This window comes from Tiliqua scincoides, chromosome 4 (assembly GCF_035046505.1).
Source record: "Tiliqua scincoides isolate rTilSci1 chromosome 4, rTilSci1.hap2, whole genome shotgun sequence".
Classification (NCBI taxonomy): Eukaryota; Metazoa; Chordata; class Lepidosauria; order Squamata; family Scincidae; genus Tiliqua; species Tiliqua scincoides.
The window spans coordinates 48,482,113-48,504,734 of record NC_089824.1 but is presented as its reverse complement, the minus strand read 5'-3'; the positions used below and the strand labels follow the sequence as shown (position 1 = coordinate 48,504,734).

Below are 22,622 nucleotides of genomic sequence, written 5' to 3'. Positions count from 1 at the left end.
AGTCACTCTGCCTCCCCCCCGCGCGCTCACGATAATGGATTATTCCGCCTCCGAGTTGCCGCGAAATTCAGGCCAACTCGGGAGGTGCCATTTTTTCAGCGCAGGGGGTCCCCAGGTTAAGGCAAAAGTACTTGAAGGCAAATAAACGCCGTGTTCGGCTTCCTTGACACTTTGAAGCCGTGTTTGTCGTGGCAATAAACTAGCCAGAAAAAACCCACTTGATTCCATTTCCTTGACCCAAAACGTGAACATGAATGACGGCGACACTCCCCTCTTGGGCGGAGTTGGTATTTCCCACGGAACGATTGGTGGGAAAGCCCGCGAAGCTTGAGGTCACATGACGCCTTTTTTGGCGCGGGATCTTTGCTTGCGAGAAGAAGCGGGATCGACTTCTTGGGTCCACTGAGAAAGCGGATTCGCAGGAGCGCGCGTGCGGCTGTTAGTCGCTGGACCTTAACGTCTGTCGGGGGGAGGAGCGCGCGCTGAGGGGCTGCTTCGTGACTCTTGTTGTCTCTTCTCGCCTCCCCGCCATAGGCTTCTCCGAGCCATGTCCTCGCCGACGTCCACCCCGAGCCGCCGCGGCAGTAAACGCCACAGAGGCGGAGCTGGACCGACGACCCCCGGGGAGGACGCCAGCCCCGCCACGTGTAAGTTGCTGGGGGCTGCTCTCCTGGGCTCGGGGGTCTGCTGCGGGCCTTACAACCCATGGCTGGGGCACAGAGCTTTCTGGTGTCTCGGACCCTAAAGCGGTGGCGTAGCTGGAGGGGGCGGCGCGCTCATGTTGGCAGGGAGCCTCAGTGAGGCGGGCAAGCGGCCTCTCCCTTCGGAGCCATTCCTGGCGGGGGGGGGAGCAAAATGGAGCCATGCGGCTCCAGGAATGGCTCCAAAGGGAGGGGCCGCTTGCCTGCCTCGCTGAGGTATCCTGCCAGCCTGAGCGCTCCACCCCTTCCAGCTACGCCACTGCCCCAAAGTCTTTTGTTCCCTGCAGCTGACAGCCTGAGCCTGGTATGGTAGGTGCTGGACCAGTGGTTCTCAGCCAGCGGTAGCTGACTTTGTGTCTGGTGCTACTAGTGGGTACATCTGCTGCCCAGCGGCAGGGTAAGTTAAGTGGCATGACAATAACTACACCAGTGTTTCTGAACCAGTGGTATGGGTACCCCCCCCCGGTGGTACTTAAGGCGGTGTCTGGTGGTACTGGGACCCCCCAGACACCTGCTGCCCAGAAGCAAGGTAAGTGAGGTGATGTGACAATAACTACACCAGTGTTTCTGAACCAGTGGTATGGGTACCCCCTGGTAGTACTTGAGGTGGTATCAGTTGGTAGTTGTGGGGCCCCTGGACACCTGCTGCCTAACACAATGCAACAAACAGTGGTAGGAGGTTCCAAAGCATGCTTTTCCAAGCTCAAAAAAGCCCTCGTGTCCACCCTTAACTTCTTACTAGTGTTCATCATATCTTAGGCTTGACATATGTCACATATAGGCTTCCAACCCAGAAGTAAATGATAATGGTGTCATCACCAGTTACTTCTGGTGGTACTTCGAAAAGGTAGGCCGTGTGAAGTGGTACAGTAAAGGACCACTGTGTTGAGGAACGCTGTACTAGACTGCTAGCCCTATAGATGGGAAAACAGGTGGAAGAGTATGCACAAACTGAAATGAAGCATCTTCCACCCTCTGTTACTGTCGCCTGAATATTGGAATAAAAATATGGACAAAAAAGAACCTGTAAGCAATATGGCATTAAAGTTGTGTGTGTGTGTGTGTGTGTATATCTATATATATTTATCTGTGTAAAAACACATACGTACACATACAGTACTAGTATTACTGACTGGGAAAGGTTTTCTTAAAGAAACCTGCAATCTGAAGTAGGGCAATGCTTTATTTCAGTGGTGTCCAACCTTTTTTTATGCCACAAACCCAATAAATAAATGAAGTACAAGACTGAGGAGCCACTGCCAATCCCACTTTCCCTTCCAGGACCTAATCCATCCATCTCCTGCCCCCACTAGCCCATTTCCTCCTACATCTTGTGACTTTACAATGATACTGTGAGGTAGCAAGCCTGAGCAGGACCAGCCTTAGGAGCTGTGGGGCAAGATGTTGAGAAGAGGCTGTGCAGGATTCTATCAAGAAATCAGTTTTGATAACACAGTACCATTGTTGAATTGGATCCAAGCCCTCACTTGCACAGGCTTTGAAAGGCTGTCATGACCCCCCAAATGATGCTTGGGGTTGTGACCCACAGGTTGAAGGACACTGCTTTATCTGGACCTGTTGCCAAAAAAAAGTAAGAAATAAGTAGCCAGTAACCAAGTTGTAAAGGCTTGGCAAAGAGTTCTGCACAACGTACCCCCCCTCTTTGTTCACCACCAACTCAAAAGTCTTGCTGTTTGTCACCCATTCTTTGGTTCTAAGAAAGTAATGTCTAGCCTGACTCTGGATTGTGGATTTTTCTAATGGTTTTGGGGGGGGGACTATGGTATGTGTGCCTTTTACTGTAAATGCATGCTTTAAGTTGCTCCATACACCACCATTGCACTAGTGTTTTTCTGGAGTAAATTCAGTAACGTGCATGGAAAAAAGTGTCTTGTGGTACCTGAAAGATTAGTACAGGGGTGTCAAATGTGGCCCACAGGCCAAACACAGACCCTGGAAGCAATTTATCCAGCCCCTGTTATAATTGGATTCTCCCAGCATGATAATTGGGTTCTCACACTATCTTGAGAATATGAACAAGATTTGCACATTTTTATTCTGTTTTTTGTAGTTAATTAGATTCTATGTGAGAACTAAGTGCTTCTTTCTGGCCATCTGCTGAATGATGTCACTTCCGGCCCTTATTAAGCACCATGAATCGCAACTTCAGCCCTCTGAAACAAGTTTGACACCCCTGAACTAGTAGGTTTCTTGGGACAGAAGCTTTCCTGGATTACAGCAGATGAAGATGACCCATGATGCACCTAAATGGTGCTATATAATACATAATTACTAAAATTATGTAAGTTGTTCAGCTTTTGGGTGCCACAAGACTCTCTGTTGCATTTACTATGAAAGACCAACGTGGCTGCTGCTCCTGGAATATATACTGTTTGCATTACTTGCATGCGAATATAAACAGATCTTGAAACTAATGTATGCTCATCTGTAAAATCTGATGTCCAGCTGGTGTTTAGATGCAGAGGTGCAGCCTATTTATCCATGGATTTTTTTATCTGCCAATTTGTCTCAAAGGTAATGGGTTGGGGGAACCAAAAGTCACACACACCCTTGCCTTCTTTGCCCTGCGATGGCATCTCGCTCCGTTTCCAGGCAGCCCAAAACACTGCAAAAAGGCTCCGCCTCGCCCAGGCAGGGAAATAGCCCTGGAGCCGTGGAAGAGGTTCCCCTTGCAAGGAATAGTAACATTCCTGGAGCCCCTGAGCCAGCGAAGAGGGGAAGGTGGGGAACCTCTGTAACCAGAACAGGTGCAGCAAGGTGGAGCGCGCTCTCTCTCTCTCTCTCTCTCTCTCTCTCTCTCTCAAGCACACTCACACAGGCAGGTGTGGTAGCAACAGGGGATTGCTTTAAAAAAACCCAGGGAGTGTTTGCTGAGTAGAAATGCATAGGGCTGGACTCTTAAAAGCTCGGCGGGACAGCTGGCAACGGGAGGGCTGAGTACGGAGAGGAGGGGATTGATAACAGCTGCCTTAGTTTCCTTCCATCCAGAAGTGTCAGGCTGCAGTGTTTTTGCGTAACTCTGGAATTTAGCACAACGTGTTTTTTGTTAATTGTGCCGAGTCACAGAACAGAACTAACACGGATAGATAGGCTCCACCAGTATGCTCTTGTAAGACATTTGCAGATTATGTTTACTGATCTTTCCCACAGCAGTTGTATTTTGTGGAACTGCCCATTTATGTAACTTCCATACTATTTTTTTAATCCCATTGGTTACAGATCTCTGAAAAGCGGAACTTTGAAAAACCGCTCTGACCTGAGGGACTTCTTCACTCACTAGTCATGTCAGTAGACTATTGTTTGGGCTAAATTTCCAATCCTAAAGGCGTTCCCAGGTTACAATTTTTTTGAGAGAGATCTGTGTTAAATACAATGGAAATGGAAATATGCTGGGTGTTTTTGCAGTATTTTTATATTTCTTATTTTAGAAAAGGGCCTGTTGCTTATTCATTTGAAATGTTGGGATAAGTGTGAGTACATTTCCTTAACTCTCAACTTCTTTTTAGCTGTTGCTGAAGATGTACAGTCCCCTCCTTCACAGCGCCGTCGCACAGATGACTCCACATCCACTGGAGATTTGCAACCAATGCCAACATCTCCGCCAAATGACACACAGAGCCCAAATGTTCAAGACGCTCTGTTTTCCAGTCCACCACAATTCCAACCAGGTATCTTTGACATTGAACAGGCATATCAGTGAAGGCATCAAAGAGCTCATCTTTAATTTCTTATCAAAGAACTTTAAGATATTGATGCTGTTTATTCAGTTGTTTTAAATATTTTTTAAAGAAATTTTTCAGTTTTTCTTTATTTTGAGTACTAGAGAAAAAGGGATTCCTACAAAGAAGAGATTGCCTAAACTGAGTCCAGGCTTTTACTTTCCTGCTCTAAAAGCTCAGTAAGTGCTCAGCTTTCTGTAGCACTTGCAGTGTTCCAGATTATGGCTGTTATGAAAATAAACTAGTACAAGAAAATAGGAGAATCCAAAAATAAAACCTTAAAGAATAGTAGCTCTAGATAATTAGTTGAAGACTATCAATTGTTGTGCAACTGTATATTTCTATGCAGATTGTTTCTTGACTCCTATTTGGGAGAAGTTATTTGGCAAGCATATGTAACACTCATATTTGCAATTCAGAATCATAATCCTAATTTTATTTGTAATAGTGCCACTTGATTTTGATGTTAGCTCACCACTGACCTATGGCACTCCCAGCTCTAGAGTGGAAGGAACTCCAAGAAGTGGTGTGCGAGGAACTCCAATCAGACAGAGGGCTGATCTTGGCTCGGTCCGCAAAGCCAGGCAGGTGGACCTGCATTCTGATGCGGTATGTACAAATGATCTAGGCTAATTTACAGTTCTGTGTATATTTACTTGGAATATATCTCACCACTGAATCTAGTGAAATTTACTTGAGCATAGGATAAACTTTTGATGAGATGCTCTTGTATTTAGCCTGCAGCAGAGGATGCAGTGGCAAGTGAACAGTCCCTTGGACAAAAGCTTGTGATATGGGGAACAGATGTTAATGTGGCCTCATGCAAAGAGAAGTTCCAGGTGAGTGAATAACAGATTTGTTGTTGTTTCTAATCTCATAGGTGGACAATACTTGTTCTCTAAAAGGCTACATTTAAATGTGCTATGACAATTGTATATGCAGGAAATAAATGTGTGAGACTTGTTGGAAGATTGTATTCTTAAGAAAAATTTTCCTAGTTCTTTTCTAATTAGTAGTCATTCCATGGGATGACATGAATTCATCTTGGAGGACTCACTTGGGTGTGGAAATTATAGCATCCTGATTCTTTTGGACGAATGTGGATGCTGAAGCTTTATTCTTGTCTTGTTCAGAGATTTCTCCAGCGTTTTATTGATCCAACGGCTAAAGAAGAAGAAAATATTGGCTTGGACCTTAATGAGCCTCTGTATATGCAACGACTGGAGGAGGTATACTTCAATAGCATAGTTTAAACTTGTCTTGCATGTTAAGATTAAAATGCTAATTATTAACATGTTACTTACCTTGCAGATAAATTTGGTTGGGGAACCATTTCTGAATGTAAACTGTGACCATCTGAAATCATTTGATGAAAATCTTTACAGACAGCTGATTTGCTATCCCCAGGTAAGACTAACTACTGTTCAAAATAAGTTCATCAATCCAACAATTATAGTATTGATCAGAAAATAAAGTTAGTGAGTCTGACTTGTGCCTATTGGTACTGTTACAACAGAGGTTCAAAAATGGCACCTCTTTTGTATAGGGAGAATTGAATGCTGCTATTACTGGAAAATTATCAGAATTTCTAAAGAGATTTTTTGTAGTGCAGTGTAAACTGTACTTTGGACCCCTTGGACAGGTGTGATTCTTTTGGATTCAGGCTTATATTTCAAACCTACATTGAAATCAAACTGGGCACTGTACAAAAGACTACAAGCTTATTATCTACCAGGGAACAGAAATTTCTGTAATTTTCTTATCAAAGCCGTTGCTTCCATCTAGTACTCATTCGAAGTATGTTTTCCAGTGTGCTATGAAGGCTTAGAAGCAACTATTGATGTTATAACCATTCAATTTTTACAGGAAGTTATTCCAACGTTTGATATGGCTGCTAATGAAATTTTTTTTGACCATTATCCTGACTCAATACTGGATCACCAAATACAAGTAAGACCATACAATGCCTTGAGGACCAGAAACATGAGGAGCCTTAACCCAGAAGGTAAGCTTTGGTTACAGGGTCTCTCTAGCCATGTTCATGCATTTTCCCCATTCATTTAGAGCTGACCATGCAAAAGGGCACCTTTTACGTTTACATATTCAGGCAGGTGTGCCAATGGTGGTGCCACCATCAGGGCAAGCACCAGCAGGCTGCAATCCACCTCTACATTTGCTCTGGGGTAGCCCAGTTCTACCTAAAGGATTGGGCTGGCGGTTCAGCTGCACCATTGCAGCCTCCACTGCATCCTGAGGAGGAGTTAATGGCTGCTGGAAATCTTTCCCTGGGGTAAGCCCCACCAACCATTATGGGGCAACTCGGAACTGCAGCAGCATTATCACTGGCACAAGTCCATAATGCTTTGTGCAAGCAAATCCAAGCTGAGGAAGGGGCTCAGGATTTAGTGTGTGCAGCTGCCAATCCCACCTATCTCCCCCTGCCCAATCGTCTCACCTCATCCCTGTTCCACCCCCTACAACAGGCTTACCTGCTCCAGCAGGTCTCCCAACAGCCACCAGCACATGTGGGGAGACAATGGCCTTCCCACTGACACACTGGCTGTTTATACATCTGCAATGTACTTTATGGCTGTTTTGTGGTGGTCTGCATCAGTTGAACATGTATTCTGGTGGTACGATTTTTATATAGGATTAGGCTGTAAATTTATGGAGAAAATGGTGGGATTTATATAGGCAGAGAATCTGGTATCTATTAAATTGTTCAGTTGTAGATTAACAAATGCCAAAAAGTAATGTTTATATCAGATTGGATCTAAGTCCCACATAGTGTATAGTACAGCAGTTTTCAACCTTTTTCAGCTCAGGGCGCACTGACTAGATGCTAAAATTGTCAAGGCACACTGTCAGCTTTTTGATAATTGACTAGGCACACCATGCTACTGGTGGGGGCTAACATCCCCCAATGGCCATAATAATAAATGACCCTCCCCCAAATTCCCACAGCACACCTGCAAACCATTCATGGTACACCAGTATGTCACAGCCCACTGGTTGAAAATTGCTGTATAGCATATATAATGTTATGCTAGTCAGTATGTTTCCAAAAGAAGTTAGAAAAAGTAATGAATCTATTTACAGTTGTTTTATGGCATGAAATTACTTTCTAATTTACTTGTGAGTAACTGAAGCAGAACAGTTTTATATGCCTTCCTCAAAGATGTTATTCCACAATGGATATTGCATAATTTTTGCTCTTCCAAGAATTATGGGCCTATTTGATATGTATTTAGGGATGCCAAATGGTCATTATATGTTGTTTTTCTTTATGAACTATTGTATGTTATTTTCTTTATGAACTATATAATAGTTAGCTATGTTCAAACATGATTTAATTAATCTGTTTCTTTTTTTAATGTCATAGACATTGACCAGCTTATCACTATAAATGGTATGGTGATCAGAAGCTCCCAATTAATTCCAGAAATGCAAGAAGCTTTCTTTAAGTGCCAGGCCTGTGCTTTCACAGCAAGAGTAGAAATTGACCGTGGCAGGATTGCTGAACCCTCAGCATGCAAGAACTGTAATACCACACATAGTATGACTTTGATTCACAATCGCTCACTCTTCTCAGATAAGCAGATGGTATGCTTTTCCTTTTTTCACTTGATAGAATTTGACTTGCTTCATTTTCAACAGTGTGTTTATATTACTACATATACATTTTGCAAACCTATTTACATCTCATAGTTTTCGATACTATGCAATTTTGTGATTAGCAAAAAAAAAGTCCTGACAGCCCGATCTTAACTAGCTTTGCAGTGCCAATGAGCCATGCCAGCAGATGCACACTGCATCCTGCAGTGGGGGGGGGGGGCAGTCAGGAGGCCTACTCAAGGTAAGGGGAATGTTTCCTTACTCAAGGCTACATTGCAGCTGCATCAGTGCTTGAAAGCTGGTTAGGAATGGGCTGTGAGTTGCATAGTAATGATGAAACAACTTTTTGTTATAACTATGTTGGTTTTCTGGTGCTGGATTATGTTAACACATGGAATTTCTATAGCATTGCAAACTATGCCTTTTTAAAATTCTATTTTTTTGCATCAGTTACTGTATTCATTTTTCAAGATTTGTTGCTTAACTCTTTCAGGGATCAAGTGTACATTAAGTATGCTATAAGTTAGTACAGCTCTTCAATTATTTTCTCATGAAACAAATGTCTGAATTAGGTTGTATAATGCAACCTTTGATATAGAGGCTCCATGCATTTACTCAAGTTTATAGAGATGAAGCTAAATAAATTTCAGTGGGGAGTAGCCAACCTCATGCAGTCTTATGGCGCCCAAAAGACTAATAAATTTTTTTGTGAACTATAGCCTATTCAAGATTCAATTTGAATTTCTATTCACATTAGCCTTGCACTACCACTTCTGTGCAGACAAGCCTTCCTAATGTTAAATGAGAGGATAACTTGGTATACAACCCAGTATCCTATAATATAAAGTATGAAGAAAAGGAAAAAGAAAAATGTTTATTTGCAGGAATGATTCCACAATTGAAAGCAATGTTAGTTTTTAAAATGCATACTTTATCTGTACACTTATGAAGTGCAGTACTTAAAAAATCTATTAGATACATCCCAAGATATGAGTTACATTTATTTATATCTTGTAAGCACTAGATCAGCGATTTTCAGCCTTTTTCGTCTCGTGGCACACTATCACTTTTTTTTTTACAGTTGACAAGGCACACCATGCTGTTGGTGGAGGGCTCACATCCCCCACAGGCCCTACTAATAAATGACCCTCCCCGAAACTTCCATGGCACACCTGCAGACCATTCGCGGCACACCAGTGTGCCATGGCATAGTGGTTGAAAATGGCTGCACTAGACTGTGGGGTAATTGCTCCCAGCCTCGTACACTACAGGTGCAACCTATTTATCTAAGGATTTTTTATCTGCTGATTTGTCTCAACACAAATGGGGTGGTGGGGGGAACTGAAAGTCACACACACCTTTGCCCTACACTGATCCTTTTCCAGGCAGCCCAAAAGACTGCAAAAAGGCTTCGCCTGGCACAGGTAGGGAAATAGCCTTGGAGCCCCAGAAGAGGTTCCCCTTGCAAAGGAACAGTAGCACTCTTGGAGCCCCTGAGCCATCAAAGAGGCTGTAGAGGGGGGGGGGCAGGTGGAAAACCTCTGTAGCCAGAACACGTGCAGCAAAGTGGAGCGCTCTCTCTCTCACTCACACACACACACACACACACACACACACACACACACACACACACAGGGGCAGGTGCGGTAGAAACAGAGGGCATTGCTTTAAAAAACACAGGGAGTGTTTGCCAAATCCCACCCCCCATGGTGCAGGCTCTCCGGCTCCAGCCGACACAAACAAAGCAGCCCAGAAAGTAAGCCTTCCCAGCAAGCAAAGCATGAGATTTAGGCTACAATTGGAACAGAACTAACGCGGATAAATAGGTTCCACCTGTATTTCTGTTTTCTCCTTGCCCTATTTTTCCAATGTTGAGAGAGACAGAGGAAAGAGAAATTGCTGCTAGAAATTCCTGCTATGTTTCTTTAACCAAGGAAAGGCTGGTACTCTGGTGCCTGTCAATTTTAATGTTTTTCTGTATGGCAAAAATATGATCAAGAATATTTATTTTGTCTGTCATTCATCTGGTTGCCTGGGGGGCAGTTTGTATTTGCTCAAAGCATGGGGCCGCAAATGCAGGCCTGAACATTCTGCACTACTACTCATGGAGCTTGGGGAAGTGACACTTTAAAACTTTTTGCTCCCAGCAGTTATGCCTGAAGAAGAATATGTGCTTGGAAACCTTTTGTACAACAGTTTGAACAATTAATTGGCTTAATTAAAACATATCGTGCTTCAACTAATCATCAGTTTTGTGTCAGATCAAATTGCAGGAATCTCCAGAAGATATGCCTGCTGGCCAGACACCATATACTATTGTTCTGTTTGCTCACAATGATCTTGTTGATAAAGTTCAGCCAGGTGACCGAGTTAACGTTACAGGTTAGTGTTTGAACCTCAATAATTGAGTTTATTTAAATAAAAATGAATAAGTAACCCAGTGTGGAACAGAATATTTTCTATTACAGAAATAAGCTAAAAAGACAGAGATCGACATGCAAATGAGCAGAGGTTCCAATGTTATGAATGATTTTGAATTTTGCTTGTTTTTCCTGACAAACCATTGAGGCTCTTTGAATACCTATGTGATATGTTTTTGGGCAAGGAAAAAATTGGCTCATTATAATTATGCATAATACTCCTGAACCCTGGAGATTATGCATAGCCACCTATAAATCTCAGACAGAGAAAAAACATTTGCCTTCATAATTTTTTTTTCTGTGTATGAGGACTGGTTTATCAGTGCCTATATACTACGACTTTGTATTGCTAGGAAACAATGGTGAGAGAGAAGTCTTCCTGATTGTGTGCTTGCCACAGAATCCTAGACTAGACAGGCTGTGGCCTAATTCAGCAGGACATTTCTTGGAGGACCTAATATTCAAAAGCTTTCTTATATGGAAAAACTAAAATGAAAAATTGATTTCATTTATTACTTATAGTGTGGTCTATATCGTTTATGTCACGGTATTGTGGCTTCCCATTGATGTACTGAGTGACTACATATCCCAGCCAAGTTTAAAGTTGTTTATATGATTTTATGTCTCTGTGATTTGTAATTATAAATCTGACTTTGTGTTGGGTCAGGTATCTACAGAGCAGTCCCTGTTCGTGTTAATCCAAGAATAAGCAGCGTAAGATCTGTATATAAGACACACATTGATGTTATTCATTATTGCAAAACGGACTCGAAACGTTTGCATGGGATTGAGGAAGAAACAGAGCAGAAAATGTTTACAGAGGAACGTGAAAAAATGCTTCAAGAGCTGTCTAGAAAACCAGATATTTATGACAGGCTTTCTTCAGCACTTGCTCCAAGTATTTATGAGCATGAAGATATTAAAAAGGTAAACAGAACTTTAAAAATCTTCCCTGAATATTGATAGTGATTACTACAGTTGCCATATAGTTTACATGTGAAGTTCAGAAAGTGCTTAGAGTTGGTATAGTTTTCATTGTAGAATGTACAGTAATGTTTTATGATTTCAGTGCATATAATTTAATGAAATAAACATCTGTTTTCTTCTCCACTAAGCTAAGGTGTATACTATAGACATATGTTTGTTTAGAACAGGGGTGCTCAAAGTTTTTGGCAGGAGGGCCACAACATCTCTCTGACACTGTGTCAGGGGCCAGAAAAAAAAATTAATTCACATTTCAAATTTGAATAAATTTACATAAATGAATATATTAGAGATGGAAAATGAATGAATGAATTCAATCCAGTTTATGATCCCATTTACCCTAATAAGGGGGGATCTTCATGCCAGTTTATGATCCCATTCACCCTAATAGGGGGGATATCTTCATGCCAGTTTATGATCCCATTCACCCTAATAGGGGGGATATCTTCATGCCAGTTTATGATCCCATTCACCCTAATAAGGGGGGATCTTCATGCCAGTTTATGATCCCATTCACCCTAATAGGGGGGATATCTTCATGCCAGTTTATGATCCCATTCACCCTAATAAGGGGGATCTTCATGCCAGTTTATGATTCATTCACACGCACACACAAATGGAGGAGGGATCTTCCACACTTTCATACACATATACCCACCTGCCCCCTCGCTCTCCTTCTTTTCCTCCTTCGTTTGCTTGGGCTGCCTGCCTGCTTGCCCATGTGCTGCTGCCTGCCTGCCTGGCTGGCCAGCCAACTAGCCCTCCCTCCCCCGAAGGGAGACGTAAGTGCTGCGAGCTGGGCTGGGCTCCCCTCCCTCGGGATCTCTCGATCTCTCTCCTACCCTCCCCTGGCTCAGGTTGCAGGAGGGGAGAGGAGCCCAGCCAAACAGAGCTGAGCCCAGCACAGCACAGCCCAGCCCATGGGCAAGAAAGAAGAGACCAGCAGGCAAGCGCGCAGGGCCTTTTATAGTGGGAAGTAACGTGAGACCTGCAAGTCTCACGTTACCTTCCCACTATAAAAGGCCCTGCGCAGGCGCTGGCTTGTCTTTCCTTCACTGCCACTGAGCACTGAGAGAGGGAAAGGAAGGCACGGAGCTTGCGCAGCGGGCCAGCGCAGGCTGGGGTGAGGGCCGAGTGCCCATTGGAGGTGGGGGGACCCCCTGGGGTCTGGATGGGGATCCACAGCGGGCTGCAAATGGCCCGCAGGTCGGGGTTTGGGCACCCCTGGTTTAGAAATAGGCCTCATAGACTGTCGAATGATCCAAGTAAGTATGCATAAGCTTGACATGTAAGATGGTAATGGTTTCTCACATGATACTGTGTTTCCCGGAAAATAATAGTAATAATACAGGTATTTATAAACTGCCTTTCTTGGTCGTCAGATTTCTTCTCAGACTTTAATTCAAGGCGGTTTACATAGGCAGGCTATACTAAATCCCAATAGGGATTTTTACAATTGAAGAAGGTTCTGTCTTTCAAGAACCACAACATTTCAGATGGATCTTTTATTATCTGGTATCACATTCTGGCCTCCATTTTCCCACACAGGCTGACAGCGGCCAAAGAGCAGGTGGAATAACTCGGCTAGGTTTGTCAGCTGCTTCAAGGTCTCGCCGTTAACGGTGCCAGTGGCCTCAAACTGGCGACCTTCAGATGTTATCTTCAGGCAAACGGAGGCTCTACCCTCTAGACCAGACCTCCTGTCCAAAAATAAGACCTAGTTGTGATCAGGTTCAGGAGGGTGGGCAGGAGGGGTCCTCCGGCGGGTCGGGTGGACAACATGACCAGGAATGCCGCACTCCTGAGCGCCATCTAGAAAGCAGCGTCTGCTGTGCTGCCTTGGGCAGGGGACGCTGAGGAGGAGCTGAGGTGGGAAGCAGCAAGCAAGGCAACTCGAGTCTCTGAGGCTCTCGACACTTTCCAGGGAGTAAGTCCCATTAACTATAAAGGGACTGACTTCTGAGTAGGCAGGCAGGCATAGATCCTCCTGGGTGTGTAGGGAACACCCTCTCCACACCTTCCAGGGAGTAAGCCCCCTTAACTATAAAGGGACTGACTTCTGAGTAGGCAGTCAGGCATCTCCCACGCGCGCCACCTAGAAAGCGCCTGCTGTGCTGCCTTGGGCAGAGGACGCTGAGGAGGAGCTGAGGCGGGAAGCAGCAAGCGAGGCAACCCCCGTGCTCTGAGGTTCTCCACACCTTCCAGGGAGTAAGTCCCATTAACTATAAAGGCACTGACTTCTGAGTAGGCAGGCAGGCATCCTCCTGGGTGCTGAGGGGATATTTTTGTAAGGTATATTTTTGTACATGAATGACTATGGATTGTTGTACATTAAAAAAAAAAAAAAAGACCTACCCCGAAAATAAGACCTAGTGTGTTTTTTGAACCAAAAAAAAAAAAAAAGGATTGTCTTATTTTTGGGGAAACACGGTAGAAGATCCACCTCCCATCTTCTGTGCCTCACCTATTAAAAAAAATATTGTTGATGTCTGTTTCATGTATAATAATGACTGAAAATAATTCGGAACAGTTCACGATGGGTGTATATAGAACAATGTGATTTTTTTTTTTTGCTGTACAATTTGAAGGAAGAGGAGGGAAAGTTAAGGGATCCTTTTAATTTCTGTTGCCTTTTGCTTTATTGTCTGAAGTAACTAAAGGAAATAAGAACCAAACTTTCTGTGATAAAAAAAACTTACAGCCCAATTCAATCCAATGCTGGCACAGTGGGGCCACTGGGCCCACACTCTGTCCAGCACCGGATTAGAGCAGGCAGGAGGTCTCATCAAGGTGATGGAACAGTTGTTTCCTTGCTTTGTGTAGAGCCCCAGACTACTCAGTGGGGCTACTTGGATCTGTTACAGCTCTCTGTTGCAGAACTGAATAGCCCCATGTAGGACTTTCAGGCCTGGGTCAGGGGTTAGGATATGACTGAGGCCTCCACTATCCACCCTCTCCCTAGAACAGCTCTTCCCTGCCTGTGTTTCACTCTTTCCCAGCTGTCCAGCACAGCACTTGCCTGCCCCAGCAGCTGTCAGGCAGGACGGGGCGCCCACGGGACAGCACAAGCCTTCCCATCAACACCACTTACTTGTGCAGCATTAAAGCAGTTTACAGCACTTTTATGATGCCAAGCCATAGCACAAGTGCTCTCGGAGCTTAGGATTGGGCTGTCCCTAATAAAGGTGAACATGTAAGATGTTTTGAGGCTTTTTTCCTGCAATCACTTGTCAGAAGTCTTAGTCCTGAGCTTCTGCAATGTAGATTCAAACATCAAGATTTCTATTTGTCTGACTAGTGCTTTTCCAAAGGTTTTCCTCCAAGCACAATGTTCTGACATCAAGATACTATAAAATGTAAGTTCTTGTGGGCAACATAACATTAGATTTATAGTGACATAGCTAGATGCAGATGTGCAAGCTTTTAAGTTCTGTTTATGTTAAAATTAGAAGGGAGCATGCCTGGAAACAGACAGTTGTTAATTGGCTTCATTTGGCATTATCTACTTAACAAGAGAAAAGGTAAATTGGCAGTGGGGACAGAAAGAGTCTGGCTGTTCACGTTGCATGATGAAGCAAATATAATTTGACTTTTCCAGAATTACTGTTCTTACACCATTTTGAAACTAGTTGCGATTGATTGCCTGAAACAAAAAAAAATTGGAGGCACTGTGTGATGCATTTAGATCAGGGGTGTCAAACATAAGGCCCAGGGGCCGGATGCAGCCCATGGAAGCTTTTTATCTGGCTCTCAGCTGCTGAGCACTGCTGAGGTTCTTATGAGGTGTTACTGCCGAAAGAACAGCCCACATGAAAATTGGGCTCTCCCGTATCTTGAAATATGATCAAGATTTGTGTATTTTCTCTTCTGTCTTTTGCAGCTAATGAGTTCTTATGTGAGAAAAAGTGCTTGTTTTTGATTATGATCTGTTTAATGACATCACTTCCTGCCTAATGACATCACCTCCGGCCCTCAGCAGGCATGAAGAATGCTGTTCGGCCCTCTGTATGAAATGAGTTTGACACCCCTAATTTAGATGTTGCCTTTCTTCCAAAGCAGTTTATAATTTAAAATACCAGTACTATAACAAAAACACTTCAAAATATTTTAAATAAGCAGTATTGTGTGAAACCTTATTTGGTTATTTCTTAGCATTTGTGGTTTTTTCACATGACAATACTCAATTTCATTTATTTCTAAATCAGTGCTGTTTATTTCTGCCTGGCCCCAGGCGTACACATTTGGTCTCTGTTGCATATATGCAATGTTGGGCAGAAACGACTTAAAGAGCCACACAATCTGACTTGCATTCTTGTATTGTTCAGATACAGTTCTCAGCTATATTCTTTTGCAGGATCTTCTCACAGAAAAACTGTTCCCATGTATCCTGAGTGACTGAAAAGGCCACTTAGTCATCTAAATCAGAAAGCAATAATCTTGTACGATTATATAATCAAACCTTCATAAACTGATATACTTATAGGTGGAAATTTCCATTCTGCAGGGCATTCTTCTTCAGTTATTTGGAGGATCAAGGAAAGATTTCAGTCATACTGGTAGAGGTAATTTTCGTGCTGAGATCAACATTCTGCTCTGTGGAGATCCTGGGACTAGCAAGTCACAGTTGCTTCATTATGTCTATAACTTGGTTCCAAGAGGCCAATATACATCTGGGAAAGGCTCCAGCGCTGTTGGTCTTACAGCATACGTAATGAAGGATCCTGAAACAAGACAGTTAGTTCTGCAAACAGGAGCTTTGGTTCTCAGTGACAACGGCATTTGCTGTATTGATGAGTTTGATAAAATGAATGAAAGTACAAGATCAATGCTTCATGAAGTCATGGAACAACAAACACTTTCTATTGCTAAGGTAAAAAACACACCTAAAACTTATTAGCAAAGACTTATCAGCAAAAATTGAACAAGTCTCAAACATTGTAAGAGGTGATAAGTTGGACACTTGTATAGAAAACGATTGAGAATTGGTCCACCAACAACCCAGTCCTAGGCACTACTTGCTCCCTGACTGTGCTCTCCAAGGGCCCACCCCTGCAACACTGGAGGAGGTAAAGCAGCAGAAGAGGTGGGGAGGCAGAGACAGGGAGCAGGCTGGAGAGAGTGGATCTTGGTGGTAAAAGTGTGCGCCAGAACCTGTCCTCAATTTTTCAACCCACTTCAACCCTGTCCCCTCCGCAAACTTACACCAGCAAAATAACTGGAGTGAGTCTGAGGAGCCCATGGCATAGGCGATCTGGCAGCCTACTGGGAAGTAAGTTAAGTTTTTTTTTACTTACCTGTCACTGGCCATCTGATTTCCTCCCGCCCCCCCACCAACATAGCACACAATGCTCACTCTGGCAGCACAGCTGCATGGCAGAAAATGCTGGAGGATAGGATTAGGCTCTGAACCCCTCATTAATGCATGTAGGATTGCAGCCTTTACCTTTTTGTAAAGTAAAAGTCAGTGGGACTGACAATGCAGTCTTATGAATTCAGAATACATACATATATAGGCTTCTTGTTCTCAGCTGTGTTATATATTGATACTTATTGCTGCAACCCATGTGCAAAGTATAATTTTGACCCTAATAGAACTGTAAATAAAACTCCTGTCTTTCCTTCCTGACAGGCAGGAATTATTTGCCAGTTGAATGCTCGAACCTCAATCCTGGCAGCTGCTAATCCTATAGAATCTCAGTGGAATCCAAAGAAAACTACTATTGAAAACATTCAGCTTCCCCACACATTGTTGTCTAGGTATGTCAAGTCACATTGTATTACAGTGGGCCCTCATCAGCGGGATTGGCATCCAGGGATGCAAAGCCCATGGCTCAGAGGGCCTTCTGGATGTGACTGGAAGTGGTCATGTCTTGGAGCTTTCTGAAGATGCTGAGAGACTGACACTACACAGCCACCAGGTGAGTCCCTGCAGCACTACAACCTTGGCCCTCTGTGGATTTCATTATCCACAGGGGTTCATGGAACCAACCTCTCATGAATACTGAGGGCCTATTTATTTATACAGGTATTTATATACCATCTTTCTTTGGTCATCAGATTTCTCCTCGGACTTTAATCCAAGGCGGTTTACATAGGCAGGCTGTTCTAAACCCCCCCCCCAAGGGATTTTTACAATTGAATAGTTCTAGTCTTTGCAGTCTAGCCTGCTGCATTGTATATTCTTATCTGCACAATAAACACTTTTCCCTACATTTGAGAATCAGCATCTTGATGTTTCCATTCAAAATCAAATGCATCCCATATCAATATACAAAGTAAGAACTTTAGATGCCCGTTGTCTGTTGCTGAAATCAATAGGTTGCAGACTGTTGGAGTCTGTTAGATGGTGGGGTTGATATCTAACAAAAATCAAAATATACGCTAGCTTTCTTTCTCCTTATTATATGAAGAAAAGTTTGCTTTCCAGAAATAGAGAAAATATCAGTCATGTTAGAGTTTAAATATATTAGAATCTGTTTGGTTGACCTTTTAACAGTGTAACAGCTCTATCAAATCTATGGCGCAAGTTATAATGATGGGAAAAATTGTTCACACTATGTTGTTCTCCTACATATAGGTTTGATCTCATTTTCCTTATGCTGGACCCTAGAGATGAAGCATATGATAGGCGTTTGGCTCACCACTTGGTTGCATTGTACTATCAAACAGAAGAGCAGGTTGAAGAGGAATACATGGATATGGCAGTATTAAGAGATTATATTGCTTATGCTCGCAGCTATGTCAGTCCAAGGCTGAGTGAAGAAGCAAGTCAAGCTCTTATTGAGGTAAGAGCATGTTAAAACATTTCAATTTTTTAAAAAATCCAGGTAATCCATGAAGTAGATATTACACTCATTGTCAACCAAATAGATGCTCAGAAGGTGCCTGAGGGGGGACATGACTGAGAAATACAAAAGTATGCATGGGGTGGATAGAGTGCTTAGAGCAGTGGTTCTTGTAACTCTTCGTGTAACTCTTCCCTGTCCCTTTAAGGGGCGGGGAAGGGGAGGGAGGGAGGCAGCAACACGCATCACTAAGAGGGGTGCTTGTGACTTTACACAATGCTGGGCTGCAGGAGGTGCAGGGAGCCCTGTGCAGCCCTGCACAGCTCTCTCTGACGCTTGGAGCCTGCAAAAGAAGCAGGTACAAAGCACTTCCGTTTTGCAGGAGGTGCTTTACGCCTGCTTCTTTTGCAAGTTCCAAGCATCGGGGAGCGCTGCTCAGGGCTCCCTGCACCTCCTGCAGCGTGCTGCAGCCCAGCATTGTGTAAAGTAAGTCACAGGCATCCCCCCTCGCCCCCCTTAGCATTGCGATCCTGGGCATCACGTTTCTGCCCTAGCCCCTCCCACGCAAGAACTTACTGAGGGAGTAAAGCTCCCTCAAAGTTTGAGAAACCCTGGCTTAGAGGGATGTTCTTTTCCCTCTCACACAATGCCAGAACCGGCGGACACCCACTAAAATTGACTGGTGGGAGAGTAAGAACAGACAAAAAGAAAATATTTATCCCATGAGTAATCTGTGGAACTCCTTGACACAGGATGTGGTGATGGCACCTGGCCTAGGCGCCTTTAAAAGGGGATTGGACAGATTTATGGAGGAAATGTCCATCACAGGTTGCTAGCCAGGATGACTACATGCAACCTCCAGTTTTTGGAAGTAGCCTATCAGAATACCAGGTGCAAGGGAGTGGCAACAGAATACAGCTATCTTGTTGTCTTGTGTGCTCCCAGAGGCATCTGGCAGGTCACAGAGGAAGCTGGACAGAGCTCATATTCCTGCATCAGTTAAAGAAGCACTGCCTTTGATAGAACATGACAAAATATATGCTGTTTGTATTAGCATAAAACAGATAGTTTTGAGAATATTTTGAAAGACATCTCTTGTTTGAAATGACTTCTATTTTTCAATCATTTAAAACATTTATGGGGGGAAAAAATTAAACCCAGTATTTCCTCTTCTCTCTCACTAGGCATATGTGGATATGAGAAAGATTGGAAGTGGTAGAGGAATGGTTTCTGCATATCCTCGACAGTTGGAGTCTCTGATTCGTCTAGCAGAAGCTCATGCTAAAGTGCGCTTTTCTGATAAGGTAGAAACAATAGATGTAGAGGAAGCTAAACGCCTTCACCGTGAGGCTCTAAAACAGTCTGCTACTGATCCAAGAACGGGAATTGTGGACATATCTATTCTCACTACAGGTCTGTATCTAAAAATGAATTAATCTGAAGGATTTGCCACTAATGTGTTGCTTAAATAATGTCATTAGTCTAAAACTGGGTTAATAAGATTTTGTTGTACTGTATTACTTAATGGAAGTGACTTTTTTCTGTACTTTTCAAGGTATGAGTGCAACTGCCCGTAAACGCAAAGAAGAACTAGCTCAAGCATTGAAGAAGCTTATTCAATCAAAGGGTAAAACGCCGGCTCTAAGATACCAACAGCTGTTTGATGATCTTCGTGCACAATCTGAAACAGTATGTTTAATTTTTTGTATATTTAAAGACATGCAATAATATGCCTCTTTATGCCTGTGCTGCTCACTATGCCTGTGCTGCTCACTTTTACAAGGCTCTAAAACTTACCTGTGGACCTCCCCCTGCCCCAAATCCAGCTTTTGGAGTTCCTCAAATGATGAGTTTCTCATAAGATTGTTGTGAATAGGTAGTGTAGGGAAAAAGCAGTGAATGTAGGTTGGGGGTTAAAAAGGGGCCCTACTACAAAGCCCTCATTATCTTGTTCTTTCTAGCCATGTCTGAGTCTCTAAAAGTGATTGTGAAATTATTAATCTTTTTAAGGGTTTGTATATTGAACAATGCTGTACAAATAAGTAAAAATGAGGAAGCTTCATAGGAAAGGTTTTCCAAGGAATATCTGTGTTAGTCTTTTGAAGCAAAACAATAAAAAATCTTGCTACACCTTAAACATTAACAAATGCATCATGGTATAAGCTTTGTTAGAAGCATGAGATGGTCTCCTAGGAATATAGGGGGTTGTGTTTATATGAAAATCAAGAGGAAACAGGGAAGAAAAGGTTTTACAATGCGAAGACAAAAGGCTGAGCAAGGCACACCAAGTAGGATACCTACTTTTTGTACCGAGCCAGACATGTTTTGTTGGGTATACATTTGAGTCAGTGATCAACACCTGCACATTGCAGTTCACTAGTGGCAAGGAAACTTATCTGCCATTACTGATATTGTTGGGAAACAAAACCTCCAAAGAACCTCAAGGTGTCACTTCAAGGTCCTCCAAAGGAGAGTTGATGTATAAAGTACAGATTATTCTGTTCTCTTTTCTTTTAGGCTGTCACTAAAGAAATGTTTGATGAAGCACTTCATGCATTGGCTGATGATGACTTCTTGACTGTGACTGGAAAGACTGTTCGACTGCTCTAAATCAACCCTATCTTCACAATAATGGATTTATAAAACCTATTTCTTGCTATAACTTCGCTTTAGTTCAATACACCCTTGCAACTGAGAAATAATATTCATCATTAGGCTATCAGTATCACCACTGTAAATTATTAGCATGATGCAACTTTTACAGATTTTTATAATCAACTTTTTCTCAAAGTTCTATGGACAACAGGTTGAAATTAATGCAAATTCAAGAATTGCATGTTGGCTGTAGCACTATTTCCACATGTTAGATAATGCTTTTGAATATTACTGATGTAGTTTGCCATACACTTTAAAAATCTAAAATAATGAACCTGATTTGTAAAACAATTTGTCAATTTATATTTTGCATGTAACAGTCCTCCCTGGTTTAAAAACATTACATGTTCTTTGTTTAGTGCTTTCTCTGGTCAATATACTATTATGAAAATTCTTTTACTTCTAATTGTAAATTAAGGTGCATGCTTTCATACAATAAATGTTTCTTTTAGATGATGGAGCTTCAGAAAAACCCATTCACATGTGCCCAGGGGAATGCTGGTTGCTGATTATCATTTTATGGTCATAGTCGCTTGTGCCTCATGTAATGCCACTGTCCTATGACTTTCTGGGAAGCACAAGAGGCTCCTGCTGGAGGGATTGGGTAGAGATGTGAAGGCTCAGAAAAAACCCAGAAAAATTGGAAAACTTTTTTTTCCTGAAGTCTTTTTGGGTATTTTTTTTTCAAAAAACTGGAAAAATTGAAAAAAGAAGAAAAATTGCTTGGAGCAAGTCAGAAGATGATTGCAGCAGTGGTGGCAGCCCCTTCTCTTTGTAGCTCTTTTGGAAGCAGAAGAGGGGAAAAGGAGCTACCAAGGCTCCAGATCACCGCTCCCTGATTACTTGTTGTTTACAAAGTCTGCCACCCTGGTGAAATGGTATAGTCTGCCATATAGTGTCTGCCACCCTTCTCTTTTCCCTCCTTCCCCTTATGAAGAGCACAGTGTGTAGCTTCCCTGGTCTGCGCTGCACCAGCATCTCCTGCGCTCATGTATTTCAAAGAGAAGCAGTATGGAGCAAGAAGGCTGCATGTCATGCTCTTCATAAGAAAAGGGAAGAGGTGATCCCTTCCCTGTTCATCTGTCCACCCATCCCCCATCCATGGGGGGGTGCACATGCAGAGGAAGCATTCGGACAGCACAGAAGCATAGGCCACCCTTGCTCACAGATCACCTAGAGACTGGCCCTCAACACACACATCTAGTCAAAATTAAAGACTCATTTTCACTTTGTTTTGTCATGAGTACAAAATAGTCGAATGGAGTGGGGGGAACCGAAACTCACACGCACCTTTGCCTCATTTGTGCTGCGCTGGCTTTTTGCTCTGTTTCAAGGCAGCCCAAAACACTGCAAAAAGGTTCTGCCTGACACAGGCAGGGAAATAGCCTGGAACCATGGAAGAGGTTTCCCTTGTAAAAGAACAGTAGCACTCTTGGAGCCCCTGAGCCAGCAAAGAGGCTGAAGGGGGGGCCAGCGGATAACCTCTAACCAGAACACAGCAAGGTGAAGCGTTCTCTCGCACAGGGACAGGTATGGTAGAAATGGGATTGCTTTAAAAAACCCAGGGAGTGTTTGCTGAATCCCCTCCCCCCCCAGGCTTTCCTGCTCCAGCAAACACAAAACTTCCCGGCAAGCAAAGCATGAGATTTAGGCTACAATCCTCTCCACACTTTCCTGGGAGTAAGCCCCATTGACTGGAATGGGACTGGACTTTTAAAAGCT

General features: G+C 43.1%; 1 protein-coding gene across 1 annotated transcript; it reads left to right on the top strand.

Annotated features, from left to right (window-relative positions):
- Positions 1–379: 379 nt before the first annotated feature.
- On the top strand, positions 380–21,266 carry MCM4 (minichromosome maintenance complex component 4). Its single transcript, XM_066624005.1, has 16 exons — positions 380–647; positions 4,229–4,390; positions 4,890–5,050; positions 5,179–5,280; positions 5,575–5,670; positions 5,753–5,848; positions 6,308–6,446; positions 7,824–8,044; positions 10,318–10,438; positions 11,144–11,403; positions 15,965–16,330; positions 17,090–17,217; positions 18,038–18,245; positions 19,430–19,658; positions 19,801–19,934; positions 20,763–21,266. The coding sequence occupies exons 1-16, from the start codon at positions 548–550 to the stop codon at positions 20,853–20,855; spliced, it is 2,616 nt and encodes an 871-aa protein (XP_066480102.1). The 5' UTR covers positions 380–547; the 3' UTR covers positions 20,856–21,266.
- Positions 21,267–22,622: the final 1,356 nt, after the last annotated feature.

Coding starts and splice junctions, on each gene's coding strand:
- MCM4 (XM_066624005.1), top strand. CDS start 548: ATGTCCTCGCCGACGTCCACCCCGAGCCGCCGCGGCAGTAAACGCCAC. Junction 11,404..15,964: donor AGCATGAAGATATTAAAAAG/GTAAACAGAACT, acceptor TCCATTCTGCAG/GGCATTCTTCTTCAGTTATT. Junction 19,935..20,762: donor TTCGTGCACAATCTGAAACA/GTATGTTTAATT, acceptor CTTTTCTTTTAG/GCTGTCACTAAAGAAATGTT.